Here is an 18975-nt window from a genome sequence, read left to right on the forward strand (position 1 = left end):
GCACATTGATGTGGTGCAAGGACACTGCCTTGACATCATGCACCATATAGTTTAACCAAGATGAGAATCTTTGAACATACTGACATTCCTAGAAGCTCAATCAGTTGGTTGTCACTCTCGTATCCAAAGATTTGGAGTCACTTTCCCCAAGCTGAGACAGCACAGGGGAGCAGAAAAGATGCAGGCAAGAGTGGTGCTCAGTGTGACCAGAAAATTTTTGGAATTAAAAGCAAATGGTAGTCTCAAAAGCCGAAACACATGGCACAGCTTTTGCAAAATTAGCCCAAAACACGAAAATTTTCATCTAAACAACTATTTCAAAATGTTGCTCTGCAGAATTTAAAATGCACACTGCACATTTAAAGACTCAGTACAAGATATACTTTCGAAAATGGCTAAATACATTTGGAAATGTACAAGCAACATCAGAAAGTGGTCAGCAGCATAGGCTAAAATTAAAAATTAAGAATTGGGTTTTACGTCCCAAAACCACACTCTGATTATGTGGCACGCCATAGTGGGGGACCACCTGGGGTTCTTTAACATGCATAGGTTAGGATGCCATCTTCCGTAGAGTAAGGATGGCGATAACATCTAGACTTGTCTAAGATAAGAGTTTTGAACACAAATGCTGCGTAAATTGCCAAGTGACACGAAAGCCACATGAACAGAAAAGGCTCATGAAATTGGAAATTAGTATCATTTGCCATATTCATTAACAAAAAAAAATTGCAAGCAAGAACAAGCCTACAAAACTATGAAAGATGACTGCTAAGTTCTACAAACAATATGGAACGAACCACAAGCCCAAGGCTCCTTATAAAAAGTAGAAATGGTCACTTGCAGCACCAGGTATTCTAAAACATGATTTATGTAGCGTTTGTCCGTGGTACTACCAGCATGCAACACCACTGCACGTGCCATTTATTAAGGTCGACTCATTTTCATTACGGGCACTGCCACTGACAATTTCTCTTTCCAAACCATAAAACATGTAGTAATAGTACTAAATGATAGGTCATAATCTGCAAATATAAGATACACAATATGTTGATCACTCTGCGTAAACAGGGTGTATTTATAACTGGGTTACAGCTCACACAAAGCTGTACGAACAATATCAATAAAATCTGCCTATAAGAATGCCTTTTGTTGTACAACATTAACCACAATTATCGTATTATCTATTGCACTCGTAGAATATGGTCATGCTAAACAAATATTGAGGAAGCTCACACACTGCTTCGAAAGAGAAGTACCTAAATGGTATGCCTATATTTCAGTAATTGATTAAGGTAGGCTGGAAATTGGAAGAACAAGTGCAAACCAAGAAGTCAATTATAGTACATTTTACTTCCTCAAGTTGCCTGTGTATTACATATGTGCTTACCCAAATTGAAGAAAAAGGTTGAGAAAATTGCACAGCAAATTTGGCACCTGAGAGGCCAACGTTATGTAATTCATGAAGTCATTCCTGTAGAGTGCGAGCTCATTCGCAGCAGCCGAGTCATTTGCAAGCACACCTGGTGCCAACTTGTAACTCTGAAAATACTGGGGAAAAAAATGGAGAGGAGAAGAGGGAATTAGAAACAGCAGCAATAGTTTCTTCAATATCAAGGAACACTTGGTGACTGGTTATCAGAGAAAATGTAGAAATTCTAAGGTTACAACCCATCTTAAACATAGATCTTAAATCAAGTCAGATGCCCAAGCTCCCAGGAGCTTCCCAGTGATAAGGTCACAGGCATAAAGGTGCTGCATTTACAGCACGATTGAATGGCAAGCTTGGTTACTTACAGCCTTGGCATTGATGAACATGTTCCATGGCATGAGTGTGCCTATGCCATGCACAAGCAGGATCAAGTAGAGCAGGTTGTAGGAGTCCTTGGGACTTGTCTTGACTGCTGGTAACCCATTGAGCTCCTCACCCCTTTCACATATGTGCCTGCATAAAGGTAAGTCATACGAGATCAGCTCCTTTTCATTGCAGAGGTAACAGTAAATGCCCTGTACCCTTTGTATCTGCAATGCAAAAAACGCTTGCCATAAATCTTGCTGTCTAGATCAATCTGGGACTTCCACACAAGATGCACAGGCAGTGCATACAGGTGTGCAAACATGCAGTTGTCAAAGGACATGTTCAGCTATTGTATGACATTCGATCTCTATGAGGCATGATGTCTTTAGTTTGTCTTCAGCTTTGAAATCAAAAGATGAGGCAAGGTCTATTGACCTCAAGCAAATTGTTAAGTTGGCTTCTCTACAGTGCTGTTGATGCTACAATGCAACATTTGCTGCCTCTTTTTGTAATATGACAGTTATGGCAACCTCAGAATGGTGCCATGTTTCCAGAATGCACGCGACCAGTAGAGCACGAAACAAGAAAGCCGTGGAGCGTTATCTGAACAGATGATACACTTCAATGCCTTGAATAGCCTCTCGAGTGTTTGTGGTGCTCAATTGCACACAGTATTATTGCTCTGATCTGCAAATGTCAACAGTTATCTTGATATTCATTTATGCATAGCCCCATTTCCGCTGCCGAAAATGTTATGCCAAAGAACAAACTCTGCTTTTGTCGTGCATTTTAGCTCATGAACAAGATTTTCCATTGCACTGGTGGCTAATACAGTGATGACCACAGTATTCCAGAACCATGGCCCTTAACATCTTGTAGCATCATATGTAGTAGACAATACTAATCATCTCATAGGCTACATAAAACCGTCATATTTGCAGGGTGTTAAGAAGTTGCCAATGATGAATACAGAGCGCCTGTGTGCCACTTCCTGACATGTACTACATTAAGACACCAAACCACTGCTTTGATGCCCCTACATTTGTTTTCCATTGTCTATATATCGTACGTGGCATGGGCTTACATTGTGCAAAATACATAGCATCCAGCACAATCAATTATTTATTGTTCAATCAGATCGCTCATCACACACACGCAACTCTTCAAGCAATTAAAAAAAAAAAAAAAAAACGTACGTATGAGAAGCTCGCTGAACTGCTGGTCCCTGGCTCTGAGGTAAAATAAGGACTTGATTCTCCTCTAGTGGACGAAGCGGAAATTCGTTTCCTCTTTCACCCATGGTGGAAGGGTAGCCTCTGGCCCAAGTAATTTAATTTTGTGGGTATGCCTGCAAATAAAAGGGAAAAAAGTGAGGTAACCTAGTCATTAGTTTGCATGGGTACATCGTAAAACAAGAAAGAATGGAACAGGAATTTGTGTGTGATGTCCAATCGCTCGTCATGATAGCAAATTACAAGAGACTAAAGAACACACAGAAAATTAAACACTAATTCATATCTGCTGCAGTGGCAACAAGGTGTAGCCAAGCCTGATCTTACAGGCTCACTTGCATACCCCCTATCAACCAAATTTTAATAAGACAATAGTGCTGCAATTTTATATTAAGATGTTAGCATTATTCAAGAGAATTCCTGTGGGTCCAAAGAACCCTAATACATTCCATAATCTCACCTTACAGGTACCTAAGGTGGTAAAGTTCATTAATTGAGCATAAACAGTGCTCAGAAAATATTATATTTACCACAGTATGGCTACAGTTCATGAAAACTGAACTGTGGTCCTCAATACTGACCATATGAATTTGATGCAATAAGTGTAGTGACAATTACAGTCCAGCCTTTCAAATGTGCAGCACTTGAACTTAAAGCCCATTTACATGTCAAGATTCTAAAATAGTTTTTTCAAAGCTGCCCCTCATTCACGTATATCAAGTATTGTCCCTGAATGAAAAAAAGAAAGGTCAACCACTGACAAGTACCACAGGGACCAAAATTCAAGTTATGTAATCAGGAAACAAGATTAGGCAAATAGCTTTCCAGTTGGTTAAAAAAAAAGCATGTTAAAAAGTGGTGCTCGGTTACACGCAACTATAAGCAAGGCAATTTCTAGCAGTCATAGTTTGATCATTCCACACTGTACACTAATCACAGCAAACGACACACCATCCTAATTTATTTTTACCTGGCTGTGCACTTGCTAACATATCAAGCAACGTGCATATTGAAATACTATTTGCCTTATTTATTTAATAATTTTATGAATAGGAAAGAATTCAAGTTGCTTGGCACAAGTTAGCTAGAATAAAACATAATGAGCATGGAATTAAACCAGAACTTAGAAAATAAATGTTTGACCTTTAAGTTTGTGAAATCCCATCAATATCTGGTAGCCTCAGGAAACGCTATAACTGAATCTTTTTAAAATATCATACCACTGCTAAAAAAAAATGCATACTTTATATGATGAACAAAAAGGCAAATCTTGAAAAATGGTTACCTTTTGTTCAGAAAAAAAGATTATCAGGATGTGAACCCCAGCAGTGTTGCAAAATTCTTGTGTGACAAGCAGTAACTACAGACAATTACCACAGTTTTCACATCATGCAGACCACACATCCAGTTGCACTTTGTATCTGCCTTTTTACTGCAACAAAAGCCAAGACCCATATTGAGACCGAAAAACTTGAGAAAGAAGCAACATGCAGAGTCCACACAAGAGTTGCCCGATACGTGATCCCAAGTGTCAAGTTCACTGATAAGAACTGCTCTTGAGCAATTGCACATGTGGCGGCGCCGCAATGCTTACGAACACTGCAGGCCCCTATTCCAACCTATTCCAATGGTTGACTCCTGACACCGAGATACAGTACATGAATCAATTTTCAAGCTCAACCACAAAGAATCAGCAGCTAAAAATGAGAACCAGGCCATAGGAAAAAAATATGTTGCTTTCAGGAACCAAAATACAGACAATCAATGACAGGATGAAACTTTGGTTGAAAAGGCTATGCACAACTGGGAAAGAAAAAAAAAGAAGCATAAAGGTGAGTAGCTGTACATGGTGGTAGAGAACAGATCTGTCCTCAGATGCAAAATGAAAGGGCAATGTCCTACCCCATCCTATGTGCTTACAGAAAGCTTCATTCCACCAAAAGGAAATAAAACACAGTCATTGAACACCAAATATCATTAATCCGGCACACTTTTATCCAATTCCTAATTTCCAGCTGAAGCTTGCTAAGACATTTAGTAAAAAAGTTAAACCGTATAGCTCACTTTCTTCAACCAAAATGTATGCCTTACTCATACGCCCTTTCGTATAAACTAAATCAGACCAAACTACTCTGCACAAGAGGCTGGCAGTGAAAGGCAGCTGTAGCTGGTTTCATCTCGTTAAAACATGAACTAAGATGTAATAGGAACTACAAATGCTAAGTGTTGGCATACATAGTGATCGGACAGGTCATTATGCTAACATGGTGGGGCTCATCTTTTGATGAACCAAATAAATTAAGCTACCCCACTTTCTTCTGAAACTGCACAGTATTCTTTATCTTTGCACAGTGTAGGAGCAAATTCTCTTAACATCGAAAACATTCTTGCTCTTACGGATACAAACACATAGACAACCTTCTTTAAAATAAAACCATAATGTGTTTAATAAGCTGCAGGAAATGCAGGTGCATTAACAGTGAATGCCACAGAATCGACAGTACAAAAGTGGCCATTGGTGTACCCGGGGGAAGGCGTCCTTTCCACCTTTTCCCACGGTACAGGAAGTTTCAGAAGGTGGGCTCCGACAGAGCAACATGGATGAAAGGGAATGCTTGAATGTGAAAACTAGGCGAAGGCTAGTGGTGGTCCGAAAATGGGGGCAAGGGAGTTGTCATGGGGCGATCCCTCTCCCATGCACAGAACATTGCAGCCGCACACATAACACGCCTGTACCTCATTCCGGATCGCATTAACCATAACTGCTGAGGCGGGATCAGTGCTAAAAATTCCACACAGAGATAAAGATTGGACGAGTGCATGCATAAACCTTGGGGGCGTTGTTACTCTCCACCAAGCCTTTGTGTTGTCGAAGAGCTTCTCATTTCTGGTACAAGACCAAATCGTCGACCACGCTGCGCGGAAGAAAAGCATAAAAAGCATCCCCCACTCCCCCCCACCCCATTTTCTTCTTCTTCCCCTCATTTCTGACTTTCATCATGTTAATAAACTTGAGAAGAGCTTGCTGTTTGACTAATTTGTACACACTGTTAAGAATGATAAGAGACATGAAAGAAAGCCCTACAGAACGTTGATTTGTGCACAGCAAAATATATCAAGGACTGGGGTGCTGGGCCAGGGAAGCTAAGAAACTGCCACAACAAGCAGATGGAAGGGCAGGTAGGTGAAAGGCCTTGAAATGCATGCAGAAACAGAAATACATAAATTTTTGGGGCTTCCGCGCTGTTCAACAGCCCGGCAAATGTTGAGTGTGACAGTGACTAAAGGAAAAGAATTTTAAGAACTGAAGTGGGGTCATGGTATGATAAATGGGGGATGGGGCGGTGCACATCAAAGGTGTCAAGAACGAAGTTGGCGGATAATTACGGAGATGGGGAGAGCAGCTAGTCATTGCTCTACCGCTCAACACCAGAAGACCGAGGCCAGCCACCCAGCTGAGGCCCACCTACCCAGTCATAAAATGTGCTACTTGCTGCGTGGAGCCCATTCTAACTAAATGTTTCAGCAATTTTCAGAATTTACGGGTGTCAGGAGACAACATTTTCAAATCTCTCAGTGCTACTGACCCTTATTTTATGGCGAACTATGGATGCCGTAATTTTCAAAAGGCTTCTAAACAGGAAGCAGCTCTGCTTCGGACTGCCTGCCAAATCAATTCCCGAATGTGATCAAATATGCATCGCATGCCGACTACAATACCATGATCGCAAGTTACTTCCAAACATCTCTTCAAACAAGTCGGACAACAGGTCATCGAAAGTGAGTGAAGCTTGCGTCATACGATAGTACTGAAGTTCTAGCACAAGGATTCATTCCTATATATTTAAATCTAGAATAATATAGCATGCACACAACACTGAAAGCATGATTGAGTGATAGTTGACTTGCAAATAAGTCTGGCCTGTAAACAAGAAGACACATGATAGTGCGCTGTCTTGTTCTCGTTTGGCCCCGTTCTTAGCACTGTTAATTTTTACAAGTCATGTACCAGCTAGGTCATCGACATACATTATGTAAGTGCACCGATTCGCAAATGAAATTTTAGTATTTATTTAATATCATTTTTAAAGATAGCATAAGGATGATAGCATAATTTGACACAAAGTGGCTGCATGCCTTGGCCATGAAAAACTTTTGTCAGAAGCTAAGATAAGTGTTGTTTTGGCAACATAAACATGTGTATACTCGTTAAAGAATTCTCGTCTGGGGAATGCTAGGAGTTTGTCTGCATGGTGTACTATCTCTCCACACACACACACACACACACACACGCACACTGGGTGTCCCAACTATGATATGCCAATATTTAAACATATGCAAATGCCACATAGCTGTACAGAACCAAAAATTAAAAATTAATTTAAATTCTGGGGTTTTACGTGCCAAAACCACTTTCTGATTATGAGGCACGCCGTAGTGGAAGACCCCGGAAATTTCGCCCACCTGCGGTTCTTTAATGTGCACCTAAATCTAAGTACACGGGTGTTTTCGCATTTCGCCCCTATCGGAATGCGGCCGCCGTGGCCGGGATTCGATCCCGCGACCTTGTGCTCAGCATCCCAACACCATAGCCACTGAGCAACCACGGCGGGTTGGACAGAACCAAGGTAATGTTGCTTGCTGTTGCTTGGAGATACTCAGATCAATTTTTGCATTCTTCCCAATTACATAATTCGTCTTAATAAACTACTCAAATATTATAATTAGATTAAAAGTGTCGATAAAATTATAGAGCAACATGAAGAGAAAAAATTTCTGTTGCTCAATGTGTGCTACATAGAAGCACTTTTCAGAGCGTGAAAGTGCGGCAAAGACCCTGTCCCCCCCTCCCCCCCCTCGAAAAGAAATTTTTGGCTACGCCACTGAAAGTAGCAGGCATACTTTAGTCAGTAAAAAAAAAAAAAGAAAGAAGGAAACATTATCTTTCAAGATCCTCACTACAAGTGAACACACGGAGGGCGAACCCAGGCTCATATGTCAAATCTTGATTGCCTATCTCCACGACATTACATTGGCCCCATTCAAGGGGCTTCTTGACACAGTTGCCCAATAAAGGCGCCAGACCAGTCCTTTGTGCAGCTTTAATGGCTTCAATACTACAGAGAATTCTTAAGAGGTCGGCTCCTTGCTCGTACATCCCGACTTTCTATTTCAAATTTTCTTTGGGTTTACCAGCAACTAAACCTTCTCAATGATAACCTTTTCAAGTCGGTCAGTCATGCAGTTAGCTGTTTCTGCTGGTATTAAGGTCGCTGTAACAATGACATAGAACAGGAGAGAAACATAACAGCGGCAGTCTCTAAAGAAATTACAGGCGATCGATCGGCCAATATGAAAGTCATATCAACAGAAACAAGGTTGACTTATGTGTACTTTAAGTTGATGATGGACACAGCTGATGAGCAGCATGTACACTACGTACGTGTTCGCACAGCCCATTTTAGCAAAGTTCAACGGCCACAGATATATCCCTTCTTTTGTGACAACTGACGCAGGCCGTCGCGGCGCCAACCATATACAAAAACTAATCTTCCACGCTACTATTCTTAGGCGCTAAAACGCGAGAGATACCGTCATCTTCGTGAGCGGTGGAACGCATCATTCATGCAAGAGCGAGGAGGATTTGCACGGGACTATACTATGAGGGTAACGAAAAATATATGTGCAGACTAGCACTTGGTCAGGAATGGTTAACCAAGTACCAGAGCGTCATGCTAACGCTCTGTGAAGCCCAGCCTTCGCGCAATTATATAGCTATACAGACGCAATTTGTGACACACAGCAAAGAGCGAATGCGTGTAGGTTAATACAAAGGGCAAGACACGTGAGGTGTCAGCACGCCACGATGTCCGCGATTTGAACACGTGAGACGCCTAGAAGCGGACCCCGGGTGCACGCACAGCGGTGGGCTTCACTGCCGAAGTGTCGCTTTTTGCCGACAAAGACGGGCCAATTACGGCACCTACCTGATAACACCGCGCGTCGAGGAGGCTGTTACAGTTGCGATAACGGCATTGTCTCCGGCGGTCACCGAGGCACCGCGGTTATTAAACTTCGTGGTGCCCGATGCGTACCGCACCGCAGGCCTCAGCTCGGCGTGCCCAAAAGCAAGCAGCGCTAGCCACGCTTACTTGCCAAGACGTGCGGGGGAAGCCACAACTAAACAACACCGCCACCAATGCCACTAAACGTCACCGAAGCCTGTAGTAGCGGGTTGCCAGCCTCAATAGCAGAAAGCGCAGGGTCTGGAAGCTGTCCAAACAGCGCCAAATTCGAATACGGCAGAAATGTAGGTAAGCTGAAATGACTGAATCCCTTGAAAACGTTAACTCTCCTGCTGCAATAGTCAACACTGCCGCGCATAGTGAGTGCGCATATATATTTCCGCCCCTTAGCTAGCCATTACACTGGTGTGTGCGCGTCGAGTGAACCCTTCCTCGCACAAATACGCAAGCAGACGCGTCTACAGTCTCGAGTCCCTCGGAGTGAAGGAATGGCCGGTTCCTACACAAAACATTAGAACAAGAAAGGTTTGAGGTCGTGAGAGCAGTGCTCAAATGCCATCAGGCCGAAGATTCTGCGCAACCGTCATATCAAAGACGGTTCGGAGTGCTAGTTTAGTGTCAGTCTTTTCGCTTTGGTTGTGCTTTGCACCGCCGCCGCCACAGCAATGCGATACAGTGCGCAGCTTTTTTTTTTTTTTTTTTTTTTTTTTTTTTTTTTTTTTTTTGTGGCACGAGCATCGAGTGACACTTTTGTTCCTTGCGCAGCACTTCAGGTTCACCTCCCAAGACGACCGGGGAAGAAATCCAATATAAGTCAGAAAAAATTTTGAAAAATACAGTACAGTACAATATCCATGGGTTTCATTATAGATATAATAGCATAGCATAAACTTAGTTACAAGTTCAGTTACCTAAGTGTCTGGAATAACTAGAATTAGAAATCACTGAGACGACTGGGGACGAAATTCATCATAAATCAGAAAAAGAAAGAGACAAATACAGTATAGTACAAAATCCATGGGTTTCATTATAGATATAATAGTAGAGTATAAACTTAGTAACAAGTTCAGTTACCGAAGTGTCTGGAATAATTAAAATTGATTAAAAATCACTGAGACGACTGGAAACGAAACTCACAATAAATCAGGAAAAAATGGAAAAAGAATAGTACAGTACAAAATTAATGGGTTTCGTTACAGATATGATATCAGAGCAAACGTTTAGTTACGAGTTCACTTACTGAAGTATCTGGAATAATCAGAATTAATTAGAAATCACTTGTTACCGCCCACCAAAGCACAGAATCGTAGACTTTAGAGACCCGCCATGTGAGCACGACTTTGGCGAAATTCCTGGAAACCCGGAAGTAATGACGTCATTAATGACGTCACACAAGAAGGTGGCGTGATATTTAACCGGCTAATTAATGGAAAACAGTTGCCTCCGAGTTCGGCTCGTGTGTTGCGCTCGCCTAAAGTTAAGCTAAAGAGCACCAGCGCCGAACTGCGAGTGCCACTAAGAGGCACCTAAGTCAAAGATTAGGGTCGCCTACCATTTTTCTTTCATTCACGCCAGAAGACATGATAAATTGCCTAATAACTTTCTAAACTCATTATTAACTACATTTATTTACTTCACGATTACTTCAGGGAACACGTTGAAACAGCTGAATTAATGCCAGTCATTGGTTCCAGATATTCCGAAGGTTTCATGAGGCTAGCATTAGTTTCGCAGCTTTGCGTCCGAAAGCTTGAGGAGAAACGTATTCCACTTTTCGCACCGAATAGCCTCCTCTATACGGACTGCGGAAAACAAACAGGAAGAGAGAGGGGGAGAAGAGGGAATTATACAGAACGCCAATGTATCGTGCCAGATTGATTTTCTTGACAAATACCTCGAAACGGTGACAGTCTCATGGTTTACTAAAAGAACATTCATTGGCTCCTTGAACATCAAAAGCCTCACTTGCAGCAATAATGGCTTGAAGAATAACTAACTTAGAAGCTATTTAGCGAATTTAAGAGCTAATCAGCGGTAATTGCCTGACATCTGAGACTCTCCGACCAAATAAACAATCTCTCGCTGTTTTTGTGATTTATTTAGACTCCGCTGAAACACCTGGGGTCAGGTTCTCCGAAACCGGTAGCGCAGTGGGCGCGACCGCCTTCGCGTGTTCCGTTCCATTGAGGGCTGTGCCCCTTCCACAGCCCTGAGGACCAACTCCTGTAATACCCCCCCCCCCCCCCCCCCCCCCAAAAAAAAATTGTCCCCTTATTTCCTGTTTTTTTGCTCCCATTGCGGTGGGCATTAGTCCAGCCAGACTTTGGGCATAGGTAACGCTTGGTGTGAGGCGAGGGCGCAAAGTGCGAATTAAGTGCCTACCTTTCACCCCTATTTATTTATTTGCTTATTTGTTTATCAATTTAAAATTTATTACTTTCATAAGGGAGAAAAAGAAGCTGGTACTTGCCCCCACAGTCGCAAATACACTTCCGAGGCCCCTGTCTGGGGTGCTAACAAATTTGCACCACCGGACTTACCAGGCAAGGAACGTGCCTCCTGGTTTTCATCAGTGCAGAACAACTAACTACACTTAATCAGGAATTCAAGGAAGCTTTGGAGATGGGGCTATACAACTCACTGGTTTTATTTATAACGTATCAAACGAATAACACACCAGAATAGAAATAAAAATAAATTACCGCGGTGAACAACACGTGCTTCCTGTCCGACTTTGCAATATTGCACCATATATACTTACAGTTTCTATTTCGGCGTTTACAGATTTATGGATTTTCTCTGTAAGCAACCATATGCTTTGATTTTTTGTTACAAAGCGCGCCAAGTCGTTTGAGTGCGAGCGCAAAGGGCCGATGGTTGCGGACGGCACAGCTGAGCATGAGTAATTTCAGCGACACCCAGAACAGCAAAGTTTCTCTCTCTCTCTCCCCACTGTTTGGACGTTTGCTAGACCCATTATGTCAAGATGGAAACATTCTGCTATCATCATCATCATCGTCATCATCATCATCATCAGCCTATTTTATGTCCACTGCAACACGTAGGCCTTTCCCTGCGATCTGCAATTACCCTTGTGCTGCGCCAACCGATTCCAACTAGCGCCCGCGAATTCCCTCATTTCATCGCCCCATCTAGTCTTCTGCCGTCTTCGACTGCGCTTCCCTGCTCTTGGTACCCATTCTGTAACCCTAATGGTCCAACGGTTGTCTAACCTGCGCATTGCATGACCTGCCCAGCTCCATTTTTTTTTCTCTTAAGGTCAATTAGAATATCGGCTCTGCACGTTCGCTCTCTGATCCAAACCGCTCTCTTTCTGCCTCTTAACGGTATGCCTAGCATTCTTCGTTCCATCGCTCTTTGCGCGGTCCTTGTTCTCAAGTTTCTTTGTCAATCTCCAAGCCTGTGCCCCATATTTCAGCACCGATAAAATGCACTGATTGTACACGTTCCTTTTCAATGATAATGGTAAGCTTCCAGTCGGGAGCTATGTCTGCCGCATGAGCTCCAATCCAAAGCTCTTTTTTTTTTTTTTTTTTTGCGAATATCCGTAATTATAGCGTAGTCGAGGACGCATTTGTGACAATGCAGTTGGGCGCAACACGAGAAGAGATGCAGCCCAGCGGCTGCAGTTGCCTTTTTTTATTATTTACTGCGCTGCTGCACTCAGAGAGCAGCAGCATGGCAGCAGATTCGCACCAGACACAGTGCTGCCAACTGAACTCTTGCCTCCGCTGGATACAGCTGGGTCTTTAGCATGTGAACATAACAAATATATTCATTAATATGCATTGCACTCACTCCAGTATATTTTCAGGTAGGAAAAAAAGTATTGCAGGGCCCCTTTGATGTCCATTCGATTGCAGATGTGTGAATGCGTCGTTGGGGCGCATTCATACAGTGTGTCATAACAGCACTCAATACCTAGAAAAAGATCCCAGCAGCTACTGCTAAAATGTTGCTGAATCCTTAAGTTGGCCCTAGAAACCCTTGGTGGAGTGCAATATACGTATGTAGTGTCTACCACACACACAAGAAAAGCGGGGCCAAGACGAGAGTAGACAATTACGGAGCTGTTTCTATAGCTGTTTATCTACTCTCGTCTTGCTCCTGCTTTTAGTGATATCCCAAAACAATGCTGGTACACTGCAGCAACAGAATAGGAACCCGCCGTGGTATAAGCTCAGTGGCTATATGGGCCGGAATGGATCAGGGAGGTAGCGGGCATGAGCCTACTGCCGGTGGTCGGCAGAGACCACTTGATGTGCCGGTGTGCTTTTGAAAGGGTGCGCAGGTCGGGTCAGAACCCGCAACTGCTTTGAGACGTACTCACACTTTTCGATGAACTGCGCCATTTCGGTGGAAGCCTTGGTTCCATCGCTGCCCCCTTCTTTTCTTTTTTTCAAGTAATTAGCAGTCTGCGATTTTTAGCCACGTTGCAGTATGTATCTATAGTCTCTTTCACGTACCCGGCGACCCAACTCGTCTGCTAGCTTCTGCCATTAGGCATGTGCTCGCTGCTATCTTGCTGAGCAGACGACATGGTCCTATGGGTATGTGGCTTAACAGACAACTTCGGCACCTTTTTAAAGAACGACATAAACCAAGTGGCTATATGGCGGTGCACTGCTGAGCTCGAGATAGCGGGTTCGATCCCGACTGCGGCGGCCGCTTCCGTCGGGGTGGAATGCAAAAAGCTTATGTACCGTGTATAAAGACCCTCAGGTGGTCAAAATTAATCCGGAGTGTCACACTACGGCGTGCCTCATGATCAAATCGTCGTTTTGACACGTAAAACCCGAGATTCTATTTCAATATAAGGCGGCAGTGCCCAAGTCCGCTACGGGGCTGCCAACTTTCGCAACCAGTTTCCCCTTACTCGGGCTGATAAATTTCCTAGATTTTTGCAACGTGTCGCGGCGAGCAAAGTCGGTGATGGTCGAAAATCTGACCAGTGGGTCAAGCGCGTTGGCTTCTATACATGACTCGTTGAAGGTTCCAGCGTAGTCGCCCGTGCCTGCGTGCCTTCCAAGAAGTACAATACACAATTCGCGTAGAGCATACAATCAGATTACACAAGGTTCGGTTACAACAGACAACGGATACAATCATCGATAACATTCGAAAAACTTCCGATACATGCAGGCGTGTCCGGCGCTGAGCGATTACGTTTAACATTTGTTAGTCAGCGAAAAGCGGTCACCCGAGAAAGATGAACAAGTATACGAGTCAATATTTCTTTTGTTCGCGGTTTGGAAATAAAAATAAGACTATAAAAATTTCAGCCTAAGCTCTTCTTAAGCTACGCATATTTCAATAATTAAGTCACTGCTCACAATTAAGCTGAAATGATCATTAATGAGGCCCATGTGTAAGCTCGTCGCGTACGGAAATGGGGCAGAGAGAAAAGAAAAACAAGCTGAAGGGCAGCGCGAACGTCTTAATAGCAGAATACGCTAGCAGAAGCTATAGAAAACAAAGTGCGACCCTCATTAGAGCTACTGCAGAGGAAATCTGAGAACGGGCACCAGCCAAAACTAGAGAAGCTTCGCGTGTGCGGCGTTCTGCACAAGACACAAGTCGCTCTAAAGTCATCGCTACTCGCCATACGACACCACGTCAACAACGGCGTTCGTTCGCCGTCGGCTAACTATTTAAAAAAAATTTTATCAAGGAATGAGTTCAGTCATGTGCCCAGAGTCTGTGACCGCCTCTGGTTTACAGCCTCCATGCTTGAAGCCATATATTCACACGAGACAACAGCACATTTGTACGCTTTACACGCAAAACAAGTTTGGACAACAACAAAACACCAAGAATGACACGGAACCTGATTCGATTTGTTAGGAGGATGGGCGCCGGACGTCAGCACTGTCAATAAAGGGCGCTACTTCACTGCAGCAATTTAAAGAGTTGCTATAAAACTTGTGCTTCCTTTCTTTCTTTCCTTCATTTTTTTTATGCCGTGTACTGACCACGCTACATTTGCAACGAAGCACGCCGATACGCGGCCATCTTTTTCTCCATGCCCAAACGTATAGTGTACTAGAATAATGTTATTCTAGTACACTATACCCAAACGTGTGACCTCCGGTCAACCCAAGGGAAATTTCGCTAGATCTAGGCGTTTCAGGATTTCTTTAGAGGAAATGGGAAATTCGTCTTAACCTATTGAAGCTTTGCGCTAGGACATGGACGAAAGGGAAAGAGCTCGAAGACGTGAGAAATCACTTGCGAGACATGACCGCTACGTGGAAGTTATGGCGTGACAGGGTGTTTTGATTTAACTTGCTGCAAATGACCTTCGCATTAGCATGCAAAGTATGATTTATGATCGTACTGTAGTGCTGTTAACGCATCTCGCCAAGTAAGTCATAGTGTGGATTCCCCGCACTCGTTAATGAATTAGCGTTACTCCACCATTGCCATCGTGCCTGTAGCGGTACAATGTCAAGTTCTGTGCACATTGAAACAGGCATTTATCAGTAAGCGGCGAAATAACTGTATGCTTTAACACCAAACAAGTAAGCACAGGCAAATTTCGGCGTAAGCGGACACACATACGAGGTCTGTTGGAAAAGTATTCGACCCCCCCCCCCCTTTTTTTTCTTTTTGCGAACACCTGATGTATATATGAGACAAGCGCGCTTGCATAAGCCGACCTTGAACCTTCGTGCGCATGCGCGAATTTTTTTCCGCCTGACGATAGCGTCAGTCGCTGGGACGCAGCGTCTGAGTGAGGTAGTGTGCAGTGCTCTCGTCGGTTTTTTATTGCAAGGAAAATGGCGAAGCGACTGGAGCAGCGCTAGTGCATCAAATTTTGCCAGAAACTGGGCGACAGCCAAGTGGAAACCATTCGGAAGATTCGTACGGCTTTCGGTGACGATGCTCTGAGTAGCACACAGATTAAGGAGCGGTACAACCGGTTTAAAGACGGCCGCACATCGGTGGAGAGCGAGCCACGCTCCGGTCAGCCATCAACATGCCGAAATGACCAGGTCATTGCCGAAGTGAACGCTGTGGTGATGCGGGACCGTCGAGTGACTATCCGAGAAATTGCGGAAGAGCTGGGCATCAGCACTTTTTCTGCACATTCCATTATGACCGAATATTTGTCCATGAAGAGAGTTGCGGCGAAATTCGTGCCGAAGTTGCTCACGGTGGAGCAAAAGCAACTTCTTGTTGAAGTCTCACAGGACATGCTGGATTCCACAAACAGTGACCCCGACTTCATGAACACCATAATCACTGGTGACGAGTCTTGGGCGTACGGGTACGACCCGGAAACCAAATCCCAGTCGTCACAGTGGAAGTATTCCACGTCACCAAGACCAAAGAAGGCCCGCCAAATGCGCAGCAACGTCAAAGTGATGTTGACTGCTTTCTTTGACTCCCGCGGTGTGGTACACCACGAGTACGCACCACAGGGTCAAACAATCACTAAAGAGTACTACAGGGCTGTTCTCCGTCGCCTAAGTGATGCTGTGCGGAGCAAGAGACGAGTTGTGGTCAACAAGAAATTGGCGCATCCATCACGACAATGCTCCTGCACATTCCGCGAACTTGATTCAGACTTTTTTGGCGAAAAACCAGACTCCTGTAGTTCAACAGGCTCTTTACTGATATGGCCCCCTGCGACTTCTGGCTGTTTCCCAAAATCAAGAGACCATTGAAAGGAGCGCGATTTCAGAGAAGAGAGGACATTATGGCTGCAACGACAGCTGAGCTAAACTCCATTCTGAAAGAGGCCTTCTCGGAATGCTTCCAACAATGGCAGCACCGCTGGGAGAAGTGCGTGGAGTGCCAAGGAGACTACATTGAGGGTGATTAGGTTTCCAACGCTACAGTTATGCCAGTTTCTTTTTTCTTCGGCCAAAGTCGGGTACTTTTCTAACAGGCCTCGTACACCTAGCGCCGAGCACGACAAGGCAGTCGTGGCGCTACTATTAGCGCACGTGTAATAACTTTTTTCACAGAACCGCACATAGACACAGTAACCTTGAACAGAGTGCCAGAGACAAGGCTCCCGTGGGGGAGCCGGAACGTTAGCAATGATTTTAAGTCCTTTTTTTTATGTTGGTGTCCTGACCCCTCTTTTTAAAAACTCTTCTTTTAGTATCAATCGTCACTTACAGCGCATACATAGACGAGGGACAAAAAAGGACGACGAAGACAAGCGCTGAGTCACAACTGATCTTTATAATGAGAAACATATATATATATACTGGGACACCAAGACAAAAGCGCCCCCTACAAAGCAACAACCCGACATGAGTATGCATTCAAAATTCATGACCTAAGATGAACGAGAGCGCATGAACGAGACCAGATGAACGAGACCTCAGAGAAACCAGTTCTTTGCCAGTTAATGCAGTCGATGGCTTGCTAACTGAGTCACCATCGGCAATCGCTGCTACTTCGATAAGTCTGGTGCATTCATTAGAATGATTCGCTAAGATAGTGGTTTCTTCGAAAAGCTGGATACAGCCACATTGTGCGCAATGAACACCTAGAAACCCTTCGCGCCCTTTCGCACTTTATTGCTGTGTTCTTGCAACCTGACGTTAAGACATCTACCTGTCTGCGCTACATAAGACCGACCGCATTTCGAAGGTATCTTATACACAAGCCCTTTTGAACAAACAGTATACGTTTTTCTATGATTAATACTGCAAGTCCTACGTTCCTTAGCAACAGGATTGGTTCTGACACAAAGCCGGGCAAGTTTTTTTTTGGAGCAGAGAATACAATGTCGATACCTGCTCTTTGTCCTATTTTTTTAAGCTTGTGGGAGATTCCATGAACGTACGGGATAACAGCTGTTTTGTTTCTTTGATCATGTACCTGAGGTTCAAAGCTGTAAGGATCGGTGCTAAACTTATACGCAAGTTCTCCGAGACTGAGACAAGAAGGTTGCTAGGGTACCCTGCCGCCCTCAAGAGAGCTATCTGCGAACGGAAACTAGGTTCTGTCAAATGATAACAGGATTTGGTTAGTGCATTTTGCAAACAGGCCTGAGCGATACCTCTCTTAACGAGTTTAGAATGGGCAGATGCATAGGGTAACAGAGGCTTGTTGGCTCGCGGCTCGTACATCCAGCATACATGTTGCCGGGTAAAAGATAATTTCACATCTAAAAACTTGAGTGACCCATTCACCTGAAGCTCATGTGTGAGTGTGAGCGAAGATAAGCATTCTTCAAACAGATCTAACGTTTGACGAACGTTTTTTCTGAGGTCGCACATGCGCTCTCGTTCATCTTAGGTCACGAATTTTGAATGCATACTCATGTCGGGTTGTTGCTTTGTAGGGGGCGCTTTTGTCTTGGTGTCCCAGTATATATATTGTCACGTGGTGATGACGTTGAAGAACACAGTAGCAATACTGTGAAAGACAAAACTAGCTTTTATTAATTATTATTATTATTATTATTATTAATTAAGTAATTAATCAATATTAATCATTATTTAATATGTATGTTTTTCATAATAAAATCAGTTGGAAGTCAGCGCTTGTCTTCGTCGTCCTTTTTTGTCCCTCGTCTATGTATGCGCTGTAAGTGACGATTGATACCATGGAATACCAACTATATAGCCCGTACCCAACTCTTTTTTAGATCTTGGGGAAAAAGTCAGGGACGCCCGAAATGCAGAAAATAAAAAAGAAGTGCCTATACAATAGAACCAGACTAAACAAACGCCTCAGTAGTGCCTATAGTAGAGTCCGACAACAGCATCGAAGAGCGGCAGTGCTCTAGGCCCCAGATTGCGTAAGCGTCGTTACGGACCTATAGGGTGCCTCAAGCACGAGGCGGCGCCGACATCGAGGCACCCGATACGGAGTCACGAGCGAAAACCCGTACAGTGCGCGGTTATTTATGTAGGCATCCGGCTTACACGGC

At 43.8% G+C, this 18975-nt stretch overlaps 1 protein-coding gene across 4 annotated transcripts in view; it reads right to left on the reverse strand.

The window, feature by feature from the left end:
- Positions 1 to 18975, reverse strand: part of Ent2 (Equilibrative nucleoside transporter 2) — a 110342-nt gene that overhangs the window by 89020 nt on the left and 2347 nt on the right. Inside the window, exons 1-4 of one of the 4 annotated variants that reach the window (XM_055075469.2) lie at positions 9018 to 11005; positions 2995 to 3146; positions 1798 to 1945; positions 1391 to 1551 (exon numbers count right to left, since the gene is read on the reverse strand). In XM_055075469.2, coding sequence (XP_054931444.1) covers positions 1391 to 1551; positions 1798 to 1945; positions 2995 to 3098 — 413 coding nt within the window. In that variant the 5' untranslated portion in view covers positions 3099 to 3146; positions 9018 to 11005. Of the gene's footprint in view, positions 1 to 1390; positions 1552 to 1797; positions 1946 to 2994; positions 3147 to 9017; positions 11006 to 18975 lie in introns of those variants that run through there. The other 3 variants (XM_055075471.2, XM_050186456.3, XM_050186457.3) reach the window with 3 other exon arrangements.

This window comes from Dermacentor andersoni, chromosome 11 (assembly GCF_023375885.2).
Source record: "Dermacentor andersoni chromosome 11, qqDerAnde1_hic_scaffold, whole genome shotgun sequence".
Lineage (NCBI taxonomy): Eukaryota > Metazoa > Arthropoda > Arachnida > Ixodida > Ixodidae > Dermacentor > Dermacentor andersoni.